This window comes from Apus apus, chromosome 3, assembly GCF_020740795.1.
Source record: "Apus apus isolate bApuApu2 chromosome 3, bApuApu2.pri.cur, whole genome shotgun sequence".
NCBI lineage: Eukaryota > Metazoa > Chordata > Aves > Apodiformes > Apodidae > Apus > Apus apus.
In genome coordinates, this window is record NC_067284.1 from 3,196,563 (window position 1) to 3,223,461 (window position 26,899).

Sequence of the window (26,899 nt, forward strand, 5' to 3'; positions counted from 1 at the left end):
ACCTAGGTCTGAGGGGAACTGGCAAAAAAAGTCTGTGTCCTGCAAAACCTGGGGCTAGAGCTGCCTCATGCCTGAGCATTAGACCCCCAAGCAGAGGGGAATAGAAGTCTCTAAAATAGGTCTGCAAGTGCCAAGTGTGGTTTATTGGAAGGAGTCTGAAAAGCAAAGTATTTGGCTCCTACACAGTGTGAGAAGTGCAACCCAGAGGAGAGGTCTGCAGTCATCCATGATGCTGACGTGTGTCTGAGGCCAAGGCAGGTCCCAGTGACTCACTCACACATCTCTGCCCCTGGTAAACCTTAGGTGTGCTCCTCAGCCATCAATCCTGCTCTCCTTGTGGGATACCAGGCATGATGGACATCTGTAGCTGAGGATATTTTCTGGTTAGTTTTGGGACCTGCAGCCAGAATGCTTTGGTTCTTTACCTTCACTCCCTCCTACTGGCTGCCAGGCATTATGGACCCAACAGATAGATTGCCCTGTTGTCTTTGTCTTCTTCCTTTCAAGTTTCCTGTTTTAAAATGAAAGACAGAGCAAACAACCACAGCACAATTGCCTCCAGTCTTGGTGGAATCTGGGGGAACGTTATGAGGCAAATGGGACCCACCAGTCAGTGGCCTAGGACTTTATGGAGATTGTTGCCATAGGCTGATAGCAGATGAGTCACATCAAGCCATAGTTTTCCTCTTGTGACCCTCCTGACTTCTGAGTGGTTGTCATCTCCTTCATTATTTATGAATTCTCAGCAAGGATCCCTCCAGCAACCAGCTGTCTGCAAAGACAGCTGGAAAAGGAGTTAAACTTTTTGCCAGAAGAAAGGGAATTTTGCCAAAAAAGTACAGAAATATATCATTTTAATTATTTTTTCAAGGGCTGAATTAAAATTGCTTCTGTCTTACGGATGTTTCTTTTGTGTCTTGGCTTCCTGAGCAGAAACAGCCACACCTGAGGACTACCTGGTTGATCCCAGCAACGCAAAGCGGTTCAACCTGGATCCTGCTGATCCTGCCTCTGGTTGCACAGGCTCCACCTACACCCCCCGGCAGAGTCCTGCAGATGGTTGTTCTCCTGGAGGCTCCTCTTCCTCCTGCAGCCATCGTCCTGCCCAGGCATCTTCAGGGGGGTCCTCATCTACTGGCCTGAGGCATCAGACCTCCAGCCCAACGATAAACGGGAGCTATCTGGAAGGAAACAGAAGTGGTAAGATCACACCTTCCCTGGGGGTATTAGTGGATCAAAAAGCTGAACATGAGCCACCAATGTGCAGTTGCAGCCCAGAAGGCCAGCTCCATCCTGGGCTGGATCAAAATAAGTGTGGCCAGCAGATGTAGAGAGGTGATTCTGCCAGTCTGCTCTGCCCTGCTGAGACCCCACCTAGAATACTGTGTTCAGCTCCGGTGCCCCCAGCACAAGAAAGATGTGGACCTGTTGGAATATGTCCAGAGAAGGGCCACGAAAATAATCTGAGGGCTGGAGCAGCTCTCTGATGAGGACAGGCTGAGGAAGTTGGGGCTGTTCAGCCTGGAGAAGAGAAGGCTCCAGGGGGACCTTAGAGCACCTTCCAGTGCCTGAAGGGGCTCCAGGAAAGCTGGGGAGGGGCTTGGGACAAGGGCAGGGAGGGAGAGGACAAGGGGGGAATGGATGAAAACTGGAGGAGGGGAGATTGAGGTGAGACATGAGGAGGAAATTCTGGAGTGTGAGGGTGGTGAGAGCCTGGCCCAGGTTGCCCAGGGAAGCTGTGGCTGCCCCATCCCTGGCAGTGTTGAAGGGCAGGTTGGATGGGGCTTGGAGCAACCTGGGCTGGTGGGAGGTGTCCCTGCCCATGCAGGGGGGTCAAGACTAGAAGATCTTGAAGGTCCATTCCAACTCAAACCATTCTGTGACTCTATGACTCTATGAAAACCATCACTCGCTTTGCTGTAGTTTTCCCACACTAGTTTCCCTGGTTTACCTGTTACTCTGTTACACAGAGCACAGATAAGCACTCAGCTCTCAGCATTCTTTTTCTTTACTTACAGAGTCAAGTTTACTCAAAGCAAAGTGGCTAGAATAGCAATGCCCTGCTGCAAACAACTTGTAAAAGGTTGTCACTGAGAACCAGGGGCCTCAGTTCCAAAGAAAAGGAAATGAAAAGCCTTTTCTTTCAGATCTTGCTCACTCCCTCTTGGGCCAGTGTCGTCAGGTGCTGGGAGAACAAGAGGCTTCCCGTGCACAGGATTCATTTTCCCTTCTCCCACTGCTTCCCTAGAGACTCCCTGGGACCCTTTTGTCAAGCTTCTTAGTTGGCAGCTGCGAGGAGCCAAGATTTAACAAGGTTGTTACTTCCTTGCTTTGAAAAATCTGTATCATTCTACATGGGGTCAGTCATTATCCCTTCCTAGCAACACAGGAAGGGTCAGAGCAGGTCAGACCAAAGGTCTGTTGAGCTGAGCATTGTGTCTCCAGCATGAGACAGCAGCACACCCCCAGGGAGGAGGTAAGTGCAGAGATGGTGGCACTTCCCTCTCCACCTTCAGAAATTTGTGGCTCAGGAGCTTCCTGAACCAGAAGTGGTGGATTCATATTTAGTAACCCTTCATAGATTTTTCTTCCCTGTATCACTCAGTGGCTTATTGAATGCTTTTTTTTTTTTTAGCATCCTCAAATTGCTGTGTTCCCATGCTTGAAAATGTGTTGTGTGGAGAAAAGCTGAGGTATCAGGGGTTTGAATCTACTTTCAAGGGACAGAAGCTTAAAATCAGAGCCCCTTAAGCTTGCTCAGCTGTATTACGTTCCCTTCTTGTTTCTGACTGTGAATCTCACTGTTTCCCAACCTCAGCCTTATGAAAACTTGCTGTGGTCCTTGATCAGGGCACTAAGCTTCAGGAGACAGTGCCATCCATCTCTCTTATCATGACTTCCCACACAGTTGGCAGTCTTTACAAAATGAAAGCCTAAAAGATGGCACATCTTTTCTCTAGAACTGAACCAATGGGAAAATCATAGAGGAGTGATTCAATAGGCTTTGCAGGTTCCTATATTTCTCTAGCTTGAAATATATTAAAGAACTTCGAGGAGAGAAGAAGAGATTGCTTTTGCATCCGGCACCCATGATGTGTGGATGTCTTTGAAGCTATTTTTAATTTCAGTAATTTTACTTTTCAGTGAAGTCTCTTCTAAGCCTTCAATAACCAGCAATAGGACGAGAGGAAATGGCCTCAAGTTGTGCCCGGGGAGGTTTAGATTGGATATTAGGAAAATTTTCTTTACTGAAAGAGTGGTCAAACACTGGAACAGGCTGCCCAGGGAAGTGGTGGAGTCACCATCCCTGGAGGTGTTAAAAAAATGTGTAGATGTGGCACTTTGGGACATGGTTTAGTTGGTATGGTGGGGTTGGGTTGGTGGTTGGAGTTAACGATCTTAAAGATCTTTTCCAACCTTAATGATTCTGTGACTAAGCTGCTACATAGGATACTTTGGAGTGACAGGACTCATCCCAAAACTGCTTAATGTTTTTAATGTGATGAGTATTTGACTCTTGCATGGATTAGCTCCTCTGGGTCCTTTGGGTCCTTTGGTCAGCTCAACAGCTGCTCCCTAAAATGGGCAGTTATGCAGTGAAGAGCACAAAAACGGTTACTGATGTATTTATATTGCTTATTTATAATTATCAGCAATGTATTAGTCCCAGTTTCATCCATTGTAGATAAAGGTCTGTCACAAAGGTCCTCACAAACCCATGCAGAGATGGGTTTGCTGTCAAGGTCTCCAACAGAAGGAACAGCAATTCCTGGTGCTCCACCAACATGAACCACTGTGCAGCAGCCCAGATCGTTAGTGTGTGTTTGTGCCACCACCATCCTCTGCATCTCCTCTGATCCACTCAGCTGCTTTCTGGGGCCTCCAGCAGGGTCTCCCACAGCGCACGGGGAAGAGCTGGGATCTCTGAGGCAGAGGAGGGTCATTTGCTCTCAGACACAGCCAGGCAGTTTGCAGTGATACCCATGAAGTCAAGGTGCCCACAGATTCATCACGAGATCCCTTCCAGCACGAAACGGTGCCGCTCCCACTCACCTCCTGGTTTCATCTCCTTCTCTGTTTGCAATAGTGTCAACTCTGTAATGCTGGAATTCCCACTGTAGTGTCCTACAAAGCATTGCTCCTCCTTAAAATTAGAGACTGAGTTTCTTCACAGCCCTCACACTTCACCCACTGTGCTGCTTCCTCTTCTGCTGCCAATCACAGGCTTTAAAAATCCACGTCTCTCTGTACTTGCTTTAGAGCAGCCACACTACAGTTTGATAAGTGACTTTGCAAAATCTCTCTTGAAAAGGTCTTCGGAATCTCTTCTCTCTCCAATGCTTCTGCATGTGTTTTTCCTCTTTCTAGGGATAATTTATGTGCTGCTGAATCAGAAGTGAGCAAAGATGAGTAAACGGTGCATGACAGTCTCTGTTCTTATCCTTCTCAGTTTGCATATTTACAAGGCAGGGATGGGCAGGACTCATTAAAAAGAGGAAGAATTCCTCTCTGAAACCTCAAAGTGATCCTCTTTGTTTGTGGATATTTTTGAAAAATAGCTTGCCTTATTTATCATGGTGAGCAAGCATCATGGAAAAACCTATAACCATAAAACACATCTCAGTGCATAGCAGCACATCTCTTTCAAGCAGAATGGATGAGATTAAACATCAAAGCTCTCATTAATGTGATAGGAAGTTTGATGCCTAAATCTCCATGATTATGCTAAACAAAACTGAAAAAAAAGCCAACCAACCAACAAACCCAAACAAACAAACAAATAAAAAAAACCTCAGCTGATTTCAGAAAGCCAGTTAGGGCTGCTAACAGATAAACATGCACTGTCCTGTCATCATTTGCCAAACTGAAGTTCTTAAATCATGTAAGGAATAGTCAAGGACATCATAAACCTTTCCAAGTCTGCTTACAGAACAAACAAAGCCTTTATTCCAAGTATGAAGAATTGCACATTCAACCACAACATCAGAACCTTAACCTTGCCCTGTAGCTTGTTATTTTTATGTAGATTTTATTATCCAATATTAGCAGTTAATTATTATCACCTGAGGGCCTCTGTTAAAGAGGCAATCCTGCTTGCCAATGCATTTATTTCCTGAAAACACTGGGGGAGTGCAGGGGCTGAAGTTCCTCTGTTTCCAGAATAACACTGCCAGCACCCCACGGGGACCAGATCCAACACATCCCAAGGCAGTGGCAGAGGAGCTGCTGGTGGCATGGCAGGGGCACCAGTGGGTACCACTTCTTGGGCAAACACAGCCTGCCTGTTAATTCCTGAGGACATTTACAGCCTGAAAGTTCCAGTGCTGTCAGTGAGCTGCCTTGTCTTTTTCCCCTGCACAAGACAGGCAGGGCAAGAAAAGGCCAAACAAACGTTGAAGGCCACATCTCATGCAGCTGGGTACTGGGCTGCTCTTGCAGTGGGTGGAGGAGCAGCTCCAACATTGTGTCCCTGTGCCATGCTTGCCATGCTGGGAGCAGGAGCAGCCACAGTGCTGGTGGGACAAGGACTCTGCCCTGTCATGGCACAGGGCTGAGGCAACCAGCCAGGTGGGGTACAGCATCTCCTGCAGGCTGCTGCCAGAGCAAATCAACATGATAAGCCCAGTCTCCTATCTTCTCCCCAGTGACCAGTGATAGGACAAGAGAAAACGGGGTCCAGTTGCACCAGGGGAAGTTCAGATTGGATATTAGAAATAATTTCTTCACAGAAAGAGTGGTGAGGCCTTGGAACAGGCTGCCCAGGGAGGTGGTGGAGGCACCATCCCTGGAGGTGTTCATAAAATGTGTGGACATGGTGTTTTGGGAGATGGTTTAATGGTCAGGGGCTGTAGGGCAGATGGTTGGACTTGATGATCTTGAAGGTCTTTTCCAACCTTAGTGATTCTACGACTCTTTCCAGAGCTCTCTGCTGACTGTACCTTGTTAATCCCCCCCTGCACCCATAAATATCCTGTAATTGTGTTCTCCCACATGCCTGTGTTAGCCTCCTCTTTTGCTTAGTGTGGCCTAGACTTCCAGAAATGTGTCTTCTACAAAGTCTTCCTCCTGTCCTTGTTTACCTGGGAGGTGGTTTGTTTTTAAAAACAATTCCCATTTCTCTGCACCTCGGAGGGCTTGCTGCTTCTGCTTAGTTTCAGTAGATCTGCTGCTCCTTATTATCTGCTCCAGTGCAACCAGAGAAAACCTTTTAAAATTTCATTCCCACCCCCTTCCCCTGAGGCAAGGAAATCATTTAGGCCTGCAGCAATATTAAAGTTCATCTGTCACTCCCTTTCCACTCTTATCTATCAATGACCGTGCTCCCTCTGGGCTCTGTTTGTTTGCCAAGAACATATTTAGGGAGTCTGTTATTTATCTTCCCTTCTTTCACAGGTTTAACTCCATTTTAGCATTAGATTTCTTTGTCATGCCTTTGCAGTGGTTCAGTTGTTGGCTTGTTTCCTCTCCATCCTCTTTCTCAGAAAGGTTCTGAGGCCAGAGGTGAGGACCAGAGAAAAGCCCACGTGGGGTGAGAGCTCAGACCAAGACAGGCCACGACTTTCCATCAGTTTTGCTGGTCTTTGCCCACTGACCTGGTATCTCCAGCTGTTTCTGTTGCAGGCAATGGTGTCAACTGGGGTGCCCCAAGACCTTCCCCTGCAGAGGAACCTCTTCACTCTCCTTCCCCAGCCCCGCTTCAGGCAGGAGAGGGAAGTGCTTCCCTCTGATTACCTACATTTCCATATCCCATTCCATTAATTTGACAAATTTTTGCCGTCTGTCAAAAACAGGAAATTGGATTTGACCTAGATTACCATCTCTAAAAATAATTATTGGTCCCGAGCACTCCCATCTCTTTGTAATCTGAGTATTCATTATCTTCCTGATTAATTCTGATGACAGGATGGCATAGGATACCCCGGAGACATGAGACTTCCTCATTTATCTAATTCTTAGGTTAAGTGTGAATACCTTCAGATAAGAAAAAATGTATAGTGCTTGCCCTGCTGCCATCAAACTCTTTTGTGCTTAATATCATCTTTCAGCAAAGTGATGCTATTGGAACAAATTCCGTGCCTTTGTGTCAACCTGAAATGACTCATTTTCTTTTGCAAATAGGGAGATTGCACTTAAATGGGTGAATTTTGCTGGTAAAAAGCCAGAGCGAATTAAACAACAAACATTTTAAAATATATGGAAAACCAGGTTGTTTCAGACTCCCCAGCTGAAAACTATGTTCAAGATATTTCTCTGCAAGCTGGTGGTATCCCAGTTTTGCTAACAGCATTTAAAGGTAGCCCCTCACACACAAGTAAAATAACACATCTTAATTAATGCAAAAGCAGCAGAGGATCCAGGACCCTACACACTTAGGTAGCCAAATTAAGACTAAACAATATCTGAACAGTTAGTATCTACACATAATCCTTGGGTTTATATTATTATATTATAGCTCAGGTGGGAATCTGAAAGGTTTATCTTGACCTGCTAGGTTCTGGAAGAGCTCTAGTCATGCAGTCTCTTTAGAAAGGTCATTTCTATATTTGTCTTTAAAAAATCAGATTCATGCTATTGATCTCTGGATTGCAAAGAAGTCAATAGAATTCCCCTGTCATTTCAACCTTTTCTTCTCATCCCCCTTGCTTTTACTACAGATAATTCCAATACCTGTGAGGGTTCCCAACCACTCTCAGGACTCTCCCTTTGCCCTTTCCTGGCATTTCTGGAAGCAGCAGGTTGTGGGGAGGAGTCCCTGAACCAGGGGCTGCTCTCTTTGTGCCTGCTGGAATTCCTAGGCTGAGGCCCCTGGGCTTTCCTTATATTCATACAAATGTAAAGGAAAAAATGTGGTCCTCAGCAGTGGCACATCTCCCCTGCCCAGGCCATGGCAGTAGCACAGAAACTTCTGAGATCCTTTGGAAGCTGCCACACCCTTCTCCACTCCCTTTAATTTTCCCAGCTGGTTAATGAAAGCCTGGTTTTCTCCCTGACCTTTGGTTTGAAGTGCCAAGCCCAGTATCTCCACACATCAGCTGGCACCCAGACCACAGCAGCTCAGGCAGGGCAGAAATCATCACCTCTCTGCCTCCAAGACCAGACTCAGCTCTCCCGCTTGTCCCTGACAAAGTGACTCGATGTTACTGATGATCCAGGGGTTGGCCAAGATTACCCTGCTCATTTTTGCACTCTTTGTCTTCAGCATTTCGTGCCAAGGGCTCCAGATGGTGTCTGCACCGTTGTGTATTCCATTAATTCTGTGAGCAGAGCCCAGGGTCGCCTGAGTCCACACGAAAACCAACCCTCACTGTCTAATTAAGAGGACCCGCGGCTATTCCTTGTCCTTTATAGCCAGAGCAGTGACTTAGCAAATGAGGGTGTAATTATCATGATATTTACATCCCATCCCATTACGAAGCCCATCGACCAGATTTGCACATTCATAGCGCTGCTGCTTCCTGGAGTTCATCCTTCATAACTGCAAAATAGACATGACATTCTACCAGGGGATGAGCAGGGCAGCAAGAAATGAGGGGCCAACGTGCCCATAAAGCCATTACTGGGCATATATGGGCAGAGCTTTAGCTAATATAAATCAGCACAGCTCTGCTGAAGTCAACGGAGTGACCATCTCCATAAGCCACAAACCCAGCCCACTGCATTTCCTCACGTTCTGAGTCACACAGGAGGAATCTCACACCATTCATCTGTCTCTATAAGCTCATTATAGAGAGGGAGGGAAGGACTTTTTACAAGGGCTTGTAGTGAGAGGACAAGGGGGAATGGATGAAAACTGGAGGAGAGGAGATGGAGGTGAGACATGAGGAGGAAATTCTGGACGGTGATGAGACCCTGGCCCAGGTTGCCCAGGGAAGCTGTGGCGGCCCCATCCCTGGCAGTGTTGAAGGGCAGGTTGGATGGGGCTTGGAGCAACCTGGTCTGGTGGGAGGTGTCCCTGCCCATGTGGGGGGTTGGAACTGGATGGTCTTTAAGATCCCTTCCAGTCCAAACCGTTCTATGATTCTGTGATTCCATGATTCTATGATTATTCCTCTGGAGAGCTCAGCCCTTCTCTCCTCAGCAGCTCTGATTGCCCTCTTGGCTACTTGTGGTCTCTCCAGGCTCCACTTCAGGTATCTTTAGTCTCCCTCTACTTGTACTCTCCCATTTCCCTTTCTGTCTTCTGTAGTGCCTACTTCCTTACAATTTTTACCTCTCTCATTAAAAACTGGGCCTTAATGGAAAGAGAGAAGCAGGACTGGGCAAGTGACACTTTGTACAGCTGGGTACTGCCACCTGCCAATGCAAAGTTTGCTTGGTGTGGATATAAACATATTTAAACAGATTTCCTGTAGCCTAGCATGATATAGTCCTTGTAATAGAGAAGCAGCATAAGTGGGGGTGCAAATTATATTCACGTGGAGGCTGAGATTTATAATTCTGTGGAGACAAAGAATAAAAACATAAATGCACTTTCATTCCAATGTGCCTTTATTCACTTGATTTAAAGCTACAGCAAGCCAAAGTGACCTTAAATCATCCAGGGCTTGTACCATTAAAAAGTCACATGTGCAATGTTCATCTTTGTGTGTTTTAGTATCTTTCCAAATAGGCATTCCTTGGGGACCACCAGCTTCCTGAGAGCCTAAGATTAGGAGGATACAGACTAGAAACTTTCCTTTAAGCTCTACAATAAGTCTGAATACCTGACTGCAAAGAAAAAAAAAAACCACAACAAAACCCTATTTGCTAAATCCTGATTTTATCCTCTAGCTTTTGCATTCAACCAAAGTCCTTTGTTTAGTGCTGAAGCACTTTCTCTCCAGGTGGGAGGCTGGTGCCTTCTGGAGCCAAGATCCCTGCTGCTTGCAGATCAGACAGCAGGGGCAGCTCGGTTTAAGAGCCTGGCAGTTGGCACATTGCTCCTTCCCCAGAAGGAACCTGAGGGTTTCATGTTTTTTAATGCAATTTGCCAGCTGGGATCGTGTCTCCTGATAGGCAGTCAGATCAGAAACTGCTTCAAGACCCCTTCTCTCCCCACCCCACCATCTCAGGCTGATACTTGCACACACAGAGCTGATGTCCAATGCTGTGCCCCTGCACACTTACCAACCCAGGCAACCACCCTGTGTCACTGCCATGCACTGTTGTGGGCTTTTTTGTGTTGACAGCCTCAAGTCCTTCATCAGAACAAGAAGATGCAGCTCGGCCGTCGAGCAAGAATCCTTTGACCTGGACGGTGGAGGACGTGGTGTGGTTTGTGAAAGATGCAGACCCTCATGCTTTAGGGCCCCACGTGGAGCTCTTCAGAAAACACGTACGTAGAAGGATGCCCTTAGCATCTCTGGGTAATTAAAGCCAAGAGATAGTCAGCACTCATCACCCCCCCCCCCCCCCCCTCAGATGCTGTTGGCTGCTCTAGGCAGGGTTTGTGCTCAGCCAAGTTGATTGCAGGGCCCTGCAAGGTGTTCAGCACTGCTGAGGGGTTTGAACTGAACAAATGTTCACTAACCACCCAAGAAGGTGGAAAATGCTGGAAGGGGCTTCCTGGAGAGATGGTCAATGCCCAAGTCTGCCAGTGTCTAGGAGGCATTTGGACAATGCCCTTAATAACATGCTTTAACTTTGATCAGTCCTGAAGTGGTCAGGCAGTTGGAGTAGATGATCATTGTAGGTCCCTTCCAACTGAAATTTCCTTTCCTTTCCTTTCCTTTCCTTTCCTTTCCTTTCCTCTCCTCTCCTCTCCTCTCCTTTCCTTTCCTTTCCTTTCCTTTCCTTTCCTTTCCTTTCCTTTCCTTTCCTTTCCTTTCCTTTCCTTTCCTTTCCTTTCCTTTCCTTTCCTTTCCCCTTTCCTTTCCCCTTTCCTTTCCTTTCCTTTCCTTTCCTTTCCTTTCCTTTCCTTTCCTTTCCTTTCCTTTCCTTTCCTTTCCCCTTTCCTTTCCTTTCCTTTCCTTTCCTTTCCTTTCCTTTCCTTTCCTTTCCTTTCCTTTCCTTTCCTTTCCTTTCCTTTCCTTTCCTTTCCTTTCCTTTCCTTTCCTTTCCTTTCCTTTCCTTTCCTTTCCTTTCCTTTCCTTTCCTTTCCTTTCCCCTTTCCTTTCCTTTCCCCTTTCCTTTCCTTTCCCCTTTCCTTTCCTTTCCCCTTTCCTTTCCCCTTTCCTTTCCTTTCCTTTCCTTTCCTTTCCTTTCCTTTCCTTTCCTTTCCTTTCCTTTCCTTTCCTTCCCTCTTCCCTCTTTCCTCTTTCCTTTCCTATCCCATTCTATGCTGTCCTATCCTACTCATAGGACACGCCAACAATGTCATTAGGAACTGCTCCCTATTTGTTCCCAACTATGCCAGAGTAAATTGTTTCTGTGACAAGCCCAAGAGAAAGCACAGAGGGTCTGATGCTCATATTTCATTGTCAGCCTCATCTCAATGACAGTTTTTTCTCCCAGTCCATCTATGATTCTTCTTTGAAGAACATTTTTATGTGTCTCAAGATACAAAGCAGGAGAAACCCCAAACAGCCCAGCTTTTAATCCTTTCCCCCTCAGTATTATTATGTCACTACAGAACCAAATTCAACAGACCTGCTGACTCACTGGAGAACATGGTAGTTGCTTTTGCTGGGCAATCTCCAGTGGTGGAAATTATATGTCCCTTGATTAGCTAAGGGAAAGACAGTAAACATCTGATCTTCAGTTACTTGTTCTTCTGCTGTATAGGGAATTGACATCAATGAACCCAATAGTGTCTTCAGTCTTCTCCTCCTCCTCCATCCCCCCTTGATCAATCCAGTCTGGATATGAAAATGGGTTTTGCCCTGAAAGTGCCTTGCCTGTGCTCACTTGGAGGTCATAGCTTTGGATGTAAGTGCCTGGACCTTGGTCTAAACAGGAAGAGCTCCCCAGCCCTGGCTGCTGATCAGCATCTTAGGTTTCAAAGCAAAGGAGAGGCCTTGATGGCCAAGTCCTATTCCTTACCCATGGGCCAGCAGGGATGGGTGGGAATGTGGGGTAGCAGACAAGAGCTGAGGGAGACAACTGATGGCTTCCAGCTACACACTGGATGCAGGATTTCCAGATATGAAATGAAAATATCCAGAAATGAAAATGACCACCTGAAAATGAACCTGCCTTCAGGTTTAAGGGAACTTACTTTAGAGTGAGTTTTTGAGACTACCAGAAGGGTTTGTGCATCAGGGAGAGAGAGCTGCCATGGCCTGGGAGATATACAGGTACATCCCAAAGGAAAGTGAACATTTGAAGTTCATCTTGTAAATATATACATTGCAGAAGCACCATTTTTGCCTCATTTCCAGTTGTAGCAGAGGATGACACCAGGTGCTGTTACCCTGCAGCAGGGCAGTGACATGCTGCAGGCAGTCATGGGCCAGCTGCACTTGAGCATGCCACGATACTCCAGCTGCTCTGTGACCACAGAGACTGAGCTAAATTGCCACTAAAGACTGTCCCTGTCATCCTTTGTGAAACACCCTGCACCTGTGGGCTCTGCTTGTCATTGGTTTTCTTGTAAAATGTGCCATAGGTGTGAGAAGCTGGGTAAGGTTGCCACACAACTCAATTCAATTATCCCTTCCAGTTATATATGTCCCTGCAATTTTTCAGCCTTCAAATCTCATCTGGATTAGCGTGGAGACCCCAGGGGTGAGAGACAAGTGATTAGTCCATTAACCTTAGCCATATCTTCCTGTATGTTCAATCTTTCCATGAAGCAGGAGCATAATTTACTTAGAAGCACTTACTGTCATTGACAAGGCCCAGCTATCACCTGAAATGGTTGCACTGGCAACCAGCTCATCCGAGCGATGACACTGGGAGGGAGAGAGTGGTGGAACCACCAGGAAGAAAAGGCTGAGGGAGAGGTATCCTGCACATGGACAGTGTGCCTTTCCACTGCTATATTAAGCCATTTGGGTCTGCCCCTCTAGTCCACTCTTGTAAGACCCCATCTGGAGCACTGTGTCCAGTTCTGGAGCCCTCAGCATAAGAAGGACATGGAGCTGTTGGAGAGAGTCCAGAGGAGGCCACAGAGATGATGGGAGGGCTGGAGCAGCTCTGCTCTGGGGACAGGCTGGGAGAGTTGGGGTGTTCAGCCTGGAGAAGAGAAGGCTCCAGGGAGACCTTAGAGCACCTTCCAGTGCCTGAAGGGGCTCCAGGAAAGCTGGGGAGGGGCCTGGGACAAGGGCAGGGAGGGAGAGGACAAGGGGGGATGGATGAAAACTGGAGGAGGGGAGATTTAGGTCAGATATCAGGAAGAAATTCTGGAGTGTCAGGGTGGTGAGACCCTGGCCCAGGTTGCCCAGGGAGGAGGCCCCATCCCTGGAAACATTCAAGGTCAGGCTTGACAGGCTCTGAGCAACCTGATCTAGTTAAAAAGGTCCCTGTGCACTGCAGGGGGGGCTGGTCTAGGTGACCTTTAAAGGTCCCTCCCAACCCCAGACATTCTATGACTCTATGATTCTGTGACCACAGGCCCCAAAGCCACTTACTTTTCCCAGCGTGCAGTTCAGAGGTGCAGCCTGCATCCTCCACTCTTGCAATAGGCATTTCAGGATGACCTAGTTCTGCTCTTCCCACCAGGAAAATCAACTTCTCTTCTTCCCAAGACACCCAAGGAGCTCTGACACAGGTGGCTCCTGAGAGTGTCCACCAAAGACCATGAAGCTACCTCCTACCTCCCTTCTGCTGTGCTCTGTCAGCAAGAAACACTTGGTAGAAAGACTGTAGGAGAGGAAATGGAGGAGGGCAAAGAGTTACACAGGGAATTAGCAGGTAGAAAACTGAAGCTGGAAGGGATCGAAGCAATGTTATGGTCTGACAGTTTAATTATGGCCAGTGATTGGTGAATGCATGTGTGAAGGAGACAAAAAGCTTTGAGTTAAACACAATTAATCCAATTAATTCTAATAGCAACCTGTTTCTGCCGGTGCTTGACATCAGGCTTGTGAGCATGCATCTTTCTCTAGACCTTTATCTTCAGTGTTTGGGCACTGACCACTGAGCTGCCACTCTCTGCACTCCTGTCACATGTGGTGACCTTACCAGGGTTGGTGTTTGTTCACAAGATTGCAGAACACAAAAGAGAGGCTATGGATGTATCCCAGGCAGGATAATGACTGTGAAGTCTTTGATTTAACTCAGAATTAAGTGCTGAAACACTCGTGAAGATGGAGACTTGTTTCTCTCATGAAAAGCCTCATCCTGGGGGACATCCACCACCGAGTGCTATTCTTGGTTGCAGGCACAGGGCTTGTTCAGGGGCTATTCTGCTTTTTGAACAGTGTCCTCAGCACAAGTGCTGCAAGCAGCTGCCACAAACACAGTCATACTCATTCTTGCAAGTGGAAGCTGTGTGTTCATACCCACTGTATCAAGCCCTCACAGCTCAGCCCTTTGCTGTGTCCACCCCCTTGCAGGAACATAGCAATGATCTCCACCAACCTTCTAAGTTGCAGTGGGTCAGATTTCAACTCCTGTGAAACAAACCAATTGCACTGATGGCTCTGAATGTTACCAGCTCCTGATTTGGTTCAAGATCTGGTGGGGCTATTGCAGATGTGGGGACCCTGCTCCAGAATTCCTCTTTTAAAAATTATTGTTTAAAAGGGCTGACACAGTAATACTGTAGAGAAGTCCAGCCAACAATCTGCACGGGGACATGGCTAATATGGGATATTTAATTGGATGTGAATACTCCCTCTGGCATACTCCTGTCATGGAGTTTAATTTTGACCCCTACACAGTAATAATAAAGGAAATCATAAAATGCTGAACTCAGCATTTAGAAACAGCTGCCTTCACACCAAACCCTTGACAGTGTTTTTACCCTATGGCACCACAGTTCCAGGAGTTGTTCTTTCTTACAAAAATATTAATTATGAGTTGTACTTATTCTTACTTTCCCTTAACTTCCTTAAGATAATAGGAAGGAGCAAGGGAAGGGGAAAATACTTTCTGCCATGGATAGATTGGAGTTTGCTCAATGAAGAGCATTCATTGATTGAGTGAATCAGAAAGTGACCTTAACTGCTCATCAGCTAAGTCACCTACTGAATGGAATAATACTGATCAGGGCAAATTAGGATCCATAGTAGTGCTTAATTAGTAGGTAATGGATCACAGAGGAAAGACCTGACCATCAGAACCAGAGTACAATATACACAGCATGAGTATGTGCTATGTTTAGCTCTGATGGTCCCAGTTTGTAAGTGGAGACTGTGGAGGAGGGTAGATTTTTTTTTTTTAGTGGATCCACCAGTAGAGTCAGGAAAAACCAGACAAGCTGAGGATGTGAGGAAGGACAGGGCAGCTGAAACTTTCTGTGTTTCACAGTGCATAGTAAAGCAGAGCCTGCTTCTCTGTGCACCCAGCTGCCCTGTGCTCACTTGGTGCTTTCACAAGGCTTCCAAGCCAACAGCTCTGGGATGAAAACACTGAATTAGGTGGTAATTTCCTCCACTTACATGATGGCAACATGAAATTGTAGGAAATTGTATTAATACATACAATGAAATCAGCAAGTTACTACTATCTTTAAGAAAAAGAACCGGAGAGAGAGAGAGAGAGAGAGAGAAAGATAGATAGATAGATAGATAGATAGATAGATAGATAGATAGATAGATAGATAGACAGACAGACAGACAGACAGACAGACAGATAGCTAGATATCACTGGATAGAAGTGCACTAGGAACATGTGAAACATGCTGATAGCCAGGAACAAAGCTGGAACTGAGATTCAGAGGTGTGCTACTAGCAGTTCCTGAGGCCACATCCCTCTCTCCCTCTCCCCATCACTTACTCCTTCCTCTCAGGGCTGACTGGCTTCTCTCAGAATTGGGCTTAGAGCAACCCTGATTTATTAAATCTCGACAAGCCTTAGAGTTCCTTGAAGAATAAAAAGTATTAACCCCTTCTTTAAAGTTACCTTCCGTGATACCTCAGATTTCAGTTTTTAACATGAAATTTCAAAATGCATGGCATTCCAGCTAGCTGCTCTAAAAGACATGTTGTTTCTGATTCACCTTTCCTTATGTAATGTGTTGGGACACAGCACTGGAAAGGGGTGACCACATTTTGATGCTTCTTCTCTCTTTTGACACCAGGAGATCGATGGCAATGCTTTGCTGCTGCTAAAAAGTGACATGATCATGAAATACCTGGGGCTGAAACTGGGACCTGCACTGAAACTCTGTTACCACATTGATAAGCTCAAGCAAGCCAAGTTTTGACAATTTATTGGACAACAACAGAAATCTAGATGGGAAACTAAAGGTAACATGTTGCCTTACAGAAATGCATCCATTTGCAGATTGTTTTTCCTTCTTTTTTCTAACAAAGACTTTCCCTTTTTTAACATTTATGCATCGTCACCTTTTTTTAGCCCAATGGGGTCCTTGGGGCTGCTTTGTGTTAATAATTTGCCAAAAAGTATATGATTACAATGATTATTTTGTATCATGAATATTATGATTATTGTTATTCTTATTATAGTAAGCCCTATTTTTGTAATTAGAAGTGGGAAATCCAAAACAAAAGACAGCTACAGCATATGGTGAGGACTGTTGGAAGACTAACCAAGAGTCCCTCCCTCACCACGGGTCTGCCTCAGAGGGGTAACCACTGCTGACCTGGAGCAGATGGGCTCCAACTCCACCACTGGTGCTCCAGGGCTGGAAGAGCACAGCTTGATGTCACCTCCTGTCTGATGGGAACAGCCCTGTGTCTTGCACTATCTGGAACACTTGAATTCTCCACTGAGAAGAAGACATGAAATGGAAAGGAGAGGAGAGGAGAGGAGAGGAGAGGAGAGGAGAGGAGAGGAGAGGAGAGGAGAGGAGAGGAGAGGAAAGGAAAGGAAAGGAAAGGAAAGGAAAGGAAAGGAAAGGAAAGGAAAGGAAAGGAAAGGAAAGGAAAGGAAAGGAAAGGAAAGGAAAGGAAAGGAAAGGAAAGGAAAGGAAAGGAAAGGAAAGGAAAGGAAAGGAAAGGAAAGGAAAAGGAAAGGAAAGGAAAGGAAAGGAAGGAAAGGGAAAGGAAAGGAAAGGAAAGGAAAGGAAAGGAAAGGAAAGGAAAGGAAAGGAAAGGAAAGGAAAGGAAAGGAAAGGAAAGGAAAGGAAAGGAAAGGAAAGGAAAGGAAAGGTAAGGAAAGGTAAGGAAAGGAAAGGAAAGGAAAGGAAAGGAAAGGAAAGGAAAGGAAAGGAAAGGAAAGGAAAGGAAAGGAAAGGAAAGGAAAGGAAAGGAAAGGAAAGGAAAGGAAAGGAAAGGAAAGGAAAGGAAAGGAAAGGAAAGGAGGAAGGAAGGAAGGAAGGAAGGAAGGAAGGAAGGAAGGAAGGAAGGAAGGAAGGAAGGAAGGAAGGAAGGAAGGAAGGAAGGAAGGAAGGAAGGAAGGAAGGAAGGAAGGAAGGAAGGAAGGAAGGAAAAGAAAAAGAAAGGAAAAGAAAAGAAAAGAAAAGAAAAGAAAAGAAAAGAAAAGAAAAGAAAAGAAAAGAAAAGAAAAGAAAAGAAAAGAAAAGAAAAGAAAAGAAAAGAAAAGAAAAGAAAAGAAAAGAAAAGAAAAGAAAAGAAAAGAAAAAAGAAAAGTTACAAAAAAATAGGAGGAAGGGTTTTTTTTTTTCCTGCAGCTAAAACACTTTTTCCCACTAGAGGGAGCAGCCTTAATAGACTTGAGGCTGGAGCCCTGACCCGCGGTGCTTCTTGCCTTGATGAGCTTTGACCATCACGACTCTCCCCTCGAGCACATCTAGAAATACCGACTAGGAATCTCAGGCTCCCAGCAGGACAAGCCCCTCATCGCTTACAGATGATTAATCCAAGAAAAGCCCGAATGCAGAGGGTGTTTCTGGCAGGATGTTTCCCCTCACACCAAAGGGGATGGGGGCTCCCTGCTCAGCTGTCGGGCTCCCTTCCCCCAGCTAGTTCTGTCTGGTGTAGCTTGTGACACCTTAAAAAAAGCCCAGAATGTCTGGGTTTGTTTCTGTTTGCATTTTTAAAAAGCGAGGAGGCAGGTGGGAACCTGCCCCACAGGAGCTGGCAATGCAGGACACAGCTCTGCCCTTCCCAGCCATGGTCAGGTCCAGGGTGGACACCGTAGGGTCGGTCTCTGGTTGTGCTGCAGCTTTCAGGGCACATGCAGATGTGCTGGGCTTTCCACCTCTAGTGGATTAAAAATAATGCTCTTCTGCCTCTTACACAAACCCAAAAGGTGCTCATTGATACTCCACGTAGGCAGGCAGAAGCAGGACAGGTCTCAGGGTGAGGAGATAATTTGTGGTGTGGGTAGGCCCTTGTTTTCAACCTTCACAAAGGAGGGTGATGAAGGGACACATCTGTAAAGTTTAAACCCCTAGTGCATGACAAGGAGATGTAGCAAGTGCTTGTGGGTCTTGCAGATTATTTTAGAGCTGAACTGGGAAAGGGGGTCCTGATAATATCCAAGTCATCACACCACCTGACCCTCTGTTTATGCAGAGCAGAGTGTTACCAAAAATACCTCATGGAAGAAAGTTCAACTTGATGCACGTTGCTAGACTGCAACCCCTACAACAAGGTACCTGGTCAAGACCTAATCCTGAAAATCCTTAACAATGTGAGAAACCATACTCCATAAGACTTTCACTGAACTCTTGGGGACTTACTCCCCAAATTAAACAAGTTGCCTGCCTCCGTTTGCAGGATTGGATCTTTACAGGACTCAGCAAATCCTGCATGCTGGAACACCTTTACCAGGGATGGCTGAGCAAGTGTGTGAAACACAAAGTTGTACCCTACCAAGTGATGTCACACACTGAACCCTAAATGTGCTGGTGCTTGGAAGGTGACACCCATCTGCACCACTTTGTGTCCATGGTGTAGAGAAGGCAAACCCGTTCATCTAACTGCCTGGTTGACACTCCACCCCACCATCAAACCTGTACACTTGGCTTTTCAATCTTACATTTATTTTAAAAATGAACATTTTCCCTACGAAGATCCCCAAAATATGTAAAAATGTTGCTGTGTTAGTAATGTCACCCTCAGAGAGTCCTCATGCAATTTTTTTTTTCTCTTTTCCCCTTAATTTTGGATTTACTTAGCCTCTCCTTTTTTTCAAATGCTGATTTTAATTCTCCCACGTAGAAACCCACCTGGCTGTAGTACATCAGGAGTCAGAGCTGGTTAGAATTGATCAGATGGCTTCAAGGCTGGAAAATCCCACTTTGTCAAAATGAAAACTCTTGATATAAGCTTGTCACTTTCTGACGTAAAATTCTATTTAACTGGAACTGCAGCTTTTGGTAATGTCAAAACATCACGTTGACATTTTGGAAATGGAACATTCTTGTTCCAAGAAGATTTTTGCTTTTTATTGTGTTTTTCCTGGAGAATCTGTAACCTCACATTTTGTTCTCCAGATTCTTGTCAGTAAGAATCCTTCCCATTCAGCTCCGGGTCTCACCCCTTCTCTCCACCTCCCCTGTTCTGGACATTATAGCTGAGAGGGCTGAGAACACTAACCTAATGTTTACAGATCAAATGTTTAGAACCCAATATTTACAGACTCCACAGCAGCAATGATGTTCTTACATGTAATATGCTGAAATAGTTTTCATAGAATCACAGAATGGTTAAAGTTGGGAAGGGACCTTAAAGATCAAGTTCCATCCCCCTGCATGTGCAGGGCCACGTGTAAGTAATGCTGGTAACAAGAATTCCTCATTTCATTATTATTTTTTTTTTAATGAACAGCAATTTGGAGGCAAACATTGCTGCAGCAATATAGCAATTATACCTAATTTTTCTCTTTCAAGTCTTGTCAGGGAGGGTGGTTAAGCAACTCTGCTGTGCTGAGGGTGTCAAGGCCGTTTCCTCAGAGCAAGCACTAAAGAGCCAGAACATGCATTTCAGCTGCTTCTCCATTAGCTGCTGCTTTAGACATTGCTTGTACAAATTACTTCACTTGCTATTCCACCTGTAGCTCTTGCTTCAGACTGCAGCCCATCCAGCTGTGTATTTGTTCCCAACAAGTGGGTGCATTCCCTTAAAAGCAAGTCATGTGCCTCCTTTCTGCTTCGGAGCACTCACGGCTGGATCAAAAGGCACTTGGGCTGCTTCAGGCTGGTTCATAGAATCATATCCTAGAATCACAGACTGGTTTGGGTTGGAAGGAACCTTCAAGATCTTCTAGTCCTGACTCGCCTGCATGGGCAGGGACACCTCCCACCAGACCAGGTTGCTCCAAGCCCCATCCAACCTGCCCTTCAACACTGCCAGGGATGGGGCAGCCACAGCTTCCCTGGGCAACCTGGGCCAGGCTCTCACCACCCTCACACTCCAGAATTTCCTCCTCATGTCTCACCTCAGTCTCCCCTCCTCCAGTTCTAACCCATTCCCCCTTGTCCTCTCCCTCCCTGCCCTTGTCCCAAGCCCCTCCCCAGCTTTCCTGGAGCCCCTTCAGGCACTGGAAGGTGCTCTAAGGTCTCCCTGGAGCCTTCTCTTCTCCAGGCTGAACACCCCAGCTCTCCCAGCCTGTCTCCATAGGAGAGGTGTTCCAGACAATAACATTAAAAAAAGCGAGCAGACAAAGTCTAAGGATTTAGGAAGAGTTCCCCCCTTGCTCAAGTGCTGGTTGCAGGGCATTAAGAGGTCTGGTGTCCCAAGCACACCATCTTCTTGCATGCAGCATGGCCAACCAGCTCAGCCTCTGCTATGACAGGTCAGCCACCTTCCCACCCACCTGCTGCCATGGCCTCTCCTCTTACCCCAAGAAATACCTCCTTCCCCAGCCAGACCTAACTGAGTGTCTAGCAATGCTTCTAGGAATGCCTCCATCTCTCCAAGCCCACTGCCTTACTTAGCAGGCTGAGGAGCACAGTGGCCTCTGCAGCTTAACAGCCTTGCCCAGTGTGATTAATGCAGGCAGCACCCTTGGGACTGGCAGGTAAAGCATCACTCAGGGCTGTTATTGCCTTGAAACTGATCACTGAATTTCTACAGGTTGTCAGCAGTCTTCATGAGTTCCACTTCTTTCCTTCTTAAAGGAAGGATGGCTGAGAGAAATTAAGTAGGACATGATAAGCAAAAGGAGAAATAACCAGCAAAATGACAGGAAAATGGCTGATGAAGTTTTGGCTTATGAAGATGCATCTGTTGGACTAGTGGCAGGAGCACAAACAACCCTCCAGTCCAACCAGTGCCACCCAGGCAAGGCAGGACCTGCAGGAGCGGGTGTTCAGCTTTGGAGAGGGAGCAGATGCAAAGCCTGGCCCTGACTCTGGCAGCCAGGGATGTCCTTTGATAGTGGGGCACAGTGATCTTAGAAATCTTTTCCAACCATGACAATTCTGTGATGCTGTGTGATTTCCTCTGGCTCCAGCACAGCCACCTCACAGCCCTTCCTGCCCTTCCTGCTGCTCCTTTTGGGGCTGAGCAAGACCAGGGAGGAATTTGTCAGCTCTCACCTCCCCAAAACATACCTCAAAACCTTCAGTTAATTACTTAGTACCTCGTTTATTTTCCCTCCTCCTTTCCCTTATCTTTTGAATGGCTTCTGTGTGGGAAAAGACAGCGGGAGGGGGATCCCTCCAGGAACTTGTGGGTTACTCCCAGCTCAGCCTGAGGAGATGCATCTCTGGGGTCCAGCATCTGCCAGGATGCAACTGGTCCTGCCTTGGCACGGGGAAGGGGGGCAATAATGAAACACACCCTTTTTATGAATTCAAATTAGATGCTTTTAGGGCATTCCTCCTCTCTGAACTGCAGCCTCCCTCCCCAGGGGCTTGGCTGTTCCCCATGCAGCAAGGAGGGAGGCAGAGGAGATGCCCACTGCTGGCAGGTCCATTGGGGAGGCAGGTATGGCAGGACCAAAACCAGCTGCTCTGGTTTGAAACTGGTTTGGCTGGAGAGAGGTGTCATGCCCAGGGTTTCAGTCCAGGGGATTTTGCTCTCTGTTGCTCACATGTTGCACCCCAATGTTTCTCTTTGCACCTTCAGCCTGTTGCTGCCTGGATTTGGTCTCCAAATCCACCACCTTAGCTTGTCTTTAGGGATTGCTCTGCTGGCAGGGGCTGCTTCCTCATCAACAGGCTTGGGGTTACGAGGGAAATGAGCCACAATCAGCACTTTGGGGGCAAAAATGCAGGGACATGGCAGGTCAGCAAGAGCCTCCCTCCCTTCCTGAGCACTTGTGCTTGCAGAATCTTCCTGTGGCAGCTCCAGAATGGGGCCCACACGCCGTCGCTCCCCGTCGCTGGTCATTGGGTCAAATGGAGCTGTACAGATTTGCCTTCTCTCCCCAAAAACGTGGGCCCAGATTTGCACACCTTCACCAGAGAAGGCAGGGGAGTAGCTGCACACGTTGCCTCTGGTCCCTTGCAATGCTTGCCTGCTGCTCTCCAATTCATGCTCCCTTCATGGACAATTGGAAACCGATTCCCTTGGAAATCCAACATGTTGCTTGAAAAAGTCTCACTTTTATTCACTGCCATGAGTTAAATATTATGGAAACATGTCTGCTAACAATTTGCTTTGTGTAATTTGTACTAATGCTAATAAGCAACAGCTGCAACGTTTCCTGTTGTAAATTCTTTGGTGGTTGCAGTGGTATTGCCACATCTGTACTTCCCAAATCTGATAGACTCTCACACGACTCGCTCCTTTTGGCCCCAGCTCCAGCAAATCCCCCTGCCTCAGAAGTACAGCTTTGCAAAGGTGAATTTACAGTCTTTGTCTCCTTTTGGTCCCAGAGCCTCCACCCCCCTACCAGGTGCCTGGAGCTGGAGGGGTGGGTGGGGATGTGGCAGCCCAAAGGTCAGTCCTTCCATGCATGGTGTGGTTGGAGGGCTTTGCTTTCAGCAGAGACATCGCTGACCAGGCCAGGTTTCCTGCAGTTCAAGCAGACAGGTTTTGGTCAGAGGCTAAATGCAGGAGGAATGTGATTTATTAAAGAAAAAGAAAGAAATATGAGTGTGCAATACGCTGCCACCATAAGACTCAAGCTGAAACCCAAGAATCTTTCAACTGTAATCTAAAGAAAAATGTTTCCCTCGCTCAAGACGCTAAATAAGGCATGTCAGGCCAAACCCAGGTCCCACTGAGGTCCGTGGAAGTTTTTCTATTGAATTCATAAGACCAGGGCTTGGCTCATAAACCAGGTCAAGCTTCAGCCATGTCCCATAGTAACCAGAGCCTAACAAGCTATTTCATCCTCCCTTACAAAGAGCAGAGACAGCTGCCGCTGGCCAGCCCCCTCTCCCCTGCTCCCGGGAGAGCTGCTGGCTTCCTGGTAGAGAGCTCTTCCAGCTGCACCTCTACCTGATCCCCACACCTTCTCCAGTTAGCTCTGTGCTTTAGCTCTGACTTTCAGAGAGGGTGGTTTGGGTTTTCCACGTTGCAGCAAAATCAAAGCTGAGGATTTCAGCCGTGCCACCAGGCAGGAACTCGCCCCGCTTTGAACATGACTTCACTTGGCCGTCTCCACACCTCCCCGAGGCAAAGCCCTAGGTGGAATTTAAGAATAAAACTTTGCAAGATCAGTCCCAGTGACCCACAATTTTTTGGCTCCTTCGGCATCCACAGCACTTCATCATACTTCAAACAGTTGAGTCTCCTGGCAGTGCCATAACCGGACAGGAATAGCTCACAGGGCTTCAGAAGAGGCTCCATCTCTGACTTCAGAGTCTTGCTCCTCTCGGTCTCTGGGCAGCTGCCAAAAAAGCTGCAGTTGAGGCTGGACAGGAGAGAGTGCCAGTGTGTGTGTGTTGCTCAGAGAGGCTTGCCTGGCTGCACAGTGAAATAAGAGCAGGGCAGAGCAGCTAGGAGGGATGGGATTTAAAAGTAGGCAAGTCTCGGGCTTCTCTGGGCTTCCCCTGGAGCTTGTGCCTTGTCTCCAGGTCTGTAGTGAACTTTTCCTGCATAGACCAGGGTGTCTTTATTACCCAGAGTTTTCCCTTGGTGTCACAAGAAACTGGGATCATGCTGCCCTTCTCTTTTTGAACATGAAATACAGGAAACCAAATTCCTACTGTCAGAGATCTCCAAAAGAGTGAGGAATGGGGAAAACCTGAATTCCAAGTGGTACAGGAACGAGGACCTTTCAGGGGGGAAAGAGTTTCACAGCCTTCGGTGTCTTTTCAGCCAGAACACGGGAGAAGGGGAGAAAAAGGACTTGTGATTTGCAGTGAATCCAAGCCAGTGAAAGACTAGTGATTAATTTTATCCCTCACTTTGATGGTTTCCTGATCTGTAATGTGTTTTATGGCCCCGAGCATTTGCTGCAGTGGCAGGATTGTGAATTGATCCATGTGCCCAGGTTCCACTGGAACCAAATGACTGCCTCTAAAACCTATCTGTCTTCTTCATGGCTTTTCTGATGTGCTTTAGCTTCCAGAGGGTTTCTGATCAGCTTGGTAAGAGTCAGTATTTAAAGAAAAATACCTTTTTCTTTCTTTTTCTTGTGGCACAAAAACTTCAGAAAGCAGCTACAGCCATAGCTGTGTAGCAGGTCAACATGCAATGGCTTTTCATCTCATCCCTCTTAGAAACCTAGTAGTAAAAGTTAGTTTCTTTCTTGCCCAGTCTACACACTTAGAAGAAGTCAGTCTAAATTCCAGTCTTCCATTGACACTGCAGCAAATTTAGCAGAATTATTCCACCTTTTGACCAGTGTAAAGGAGATCAGTATCTGATGGACTATCAGTTCCAACACAAGCAGGTCAGGCTGCTGCTATCAAAACTCACTGTCAGTATTTGTGTCACAACAGCAGAAATTGTGTCTGGTGCTTGTATGAGACACTAAACCTGCCCTGGAGAGCTGACAGCCTCATGCAGCAAGAGGGACAACCTAAGGGTTTCCTAGAGGCAGTTTTTCTGCCCTGTTGCAGATAAATGCTTAAAATAGAAGTCGAAGGCATGTGAGGGGAAAACAGCAAAGCACTGAGAAAGATGAAGTAAAACTTCCATGAAGGTGAACAGTATTGCCTGCTTCCCAGCACTGTGAAACCTGACCTGTGGTGAAGGCAGAAGCTTGAACCCAGACCTCCTGGTCTGAATCTAGTGCCTTAACCACAAGACCATCTGCTCTCATGGTGCTCCAGGCTTTCTCCCCACGCTGGCCATGTCTGACCTACTCCTTGCACCATCCTTGCCTACTCCTTCCTTACACACCTGAAAGATACTGCCCAAATGGGCCTCTAAAGGTCAGTTAGTCCCTCACCCTGCCCTCATTCTTCTCAGTCTTCCTCTACTCTCATCTTTTCCTCTGGAACTTCCCACCCCTTCCCATTCCTCTTTCCCCACTGTAGTTACTTTCATTCTTTTCAGTTCCTTTCTTGCAGCATCTCCTTTTCTTTCCTTTCCATCCTTCAGTGACCAGACTTGTGTCTCCTTCACCCCTGCTGCAGCTCCTTCTCCACCTTTTGGCTCTTTCCTGCTCTTCCATTTCTCTCTGCTTCCCCTTTCTCCTTCTCTGGAGTTTTCTGCAACCCTTTCTTTCCTTTCAATCAAGTGCCCTTCACAGGAGAGTCTAGTACCAGCTCTGCTGTGACAAAGACCACCACACACTGACATCTTTGAATTAAACTGTATTTTTTTTTTACATACTCTTTATCTTGCACACAAAAAACCCCACAACAAACCCCTTCACTGCTTTCATTCACCAGCATGAAAGGCACTTTTTGAGGATGGTTTTTAACTAGTTGGCTGATGCCCATTTGCAACAAATACCTCATTAAAGGCTCAGCACTTAGGTGAGTGCAGTTTTCCCTCCACCTTCCATCTTTTCCTGTGCTCTCAGTACCCAAGCTGCTCAGATGCTTATTGGTTTGAACAGTCCCAGTTACCCTGCTCACTGGGATGAATCCTTGGCTCCTGCCTTCTTGCTGATGCACGTTAAGCCATCTGGGCCAGGCTTGGCCCTGTGAGTGTCACACCATTAGGCAGGTGTGAACACTGATGTGTGCTGAGCACAGAGCCACCAGCATCACTCCTCCAGGCCTGGAGAAGGTCCATCTTGCTTCCAGCCAGCACCAGAAAGCTGGTTGGGATGAACAGGCACCCACTGCCAATGATAAGGACAACAGGAGGCAGGAAAGAGCCCTCCAGCTGGATGAAGGAGAGAAGCAGTGCTGGCCAGCTGGGGGGCAGTGGTGGGACAGACAACAGGGGCAGTGAGGACAGGCCGGGCTTCTGAGCCTACATGAAGAGTTTTGAGAAAAATCTGAGTGGCAACTGGCACTGCAGTGCTCACAGCATCATCCCTCCTGCTGAAACACCTGCAGGAACACAGGGCAGAGTCACACCTGGGGGCACAAGTGTGAGCTTGGAGTAACGACTGTAGCTTCTGCGGGGCTACTGCCTCCTCCTACCAGTGGGGATGAGATCAGGTCTTGGCTCTGGGTCTGTTTCCAAACAGTGGGAAGGATGAGAGCAGTTTCTCTCCAGCTGGAAAGTGGCAGCCTTAAATCAGACCACAAAACAGTGCAACTCCTGCTCACACTTTTGTTGTTGTTTTGATGCTGCTCTGAGCTCCCTTCCAACTCCTCAGCATCAGCTTCCAAGGCTCCTGAAGCTTGTGTGAGGCTTTTTCTGATGTATGTGCAGCTATTAGATGTTACTTTGCTAATTGGGCTCAAAACATGTTAGCTTTGATTTTTAATGTTCTGTAATTTACTAGATAAGCCTCAGTTTCTGCAGTAGCTGAATCAGTGGGGCTGCTTTCCTCACATCTTGCAGGTATTTTACCAACTTGGACTTCTTTACATCTCTACTATTGATTAATCTTGCCCTCCTTGAAAGGTGAATGACACCTCTTCCCCAGTCCTGTGCAACCTTAGGAACAGACATTTTGCAAGGGACATCACCTCTCAAGCGACTACAGACTTACTAGAATCTTTTCAAGCATAAACAAAATCCAGAGAGGAAAAAAA

The 26,899-nt window shown here is 46.7% G+C and overlaps 1 protein-coding gene across 1 annotated transcript in view; it reads left to right on the plus strand.

Annotated features, from left to right (window-relative positions):
* Positions 1 to 16,231, plus strand: part of SCML4 (Scm polycomb group protein like 4) — a 42,904-nt gene extending 26,673 nt beyond the window's left edge. Inside the window, exons 5-7 of the mRNA XM_051613156.1 lie at positions 934 to 1,200; positions 10,170 to 10,315; positions 16,106 to 16,231. Coding sequence (XP_051469116.1) covers positions 934 to 1,200; positions 10,170 to 10,315; positions 16,106 to 16,231 — 539 coding nt within the window. The remainder of the gene's footprint in view (positions 1 to 933; positions 1,201 to 10,169; positions 10,316 to 16,105) is intronic.
* Positions 16,232 to 26,899: the final 10,668 nt, after the last annotated feature.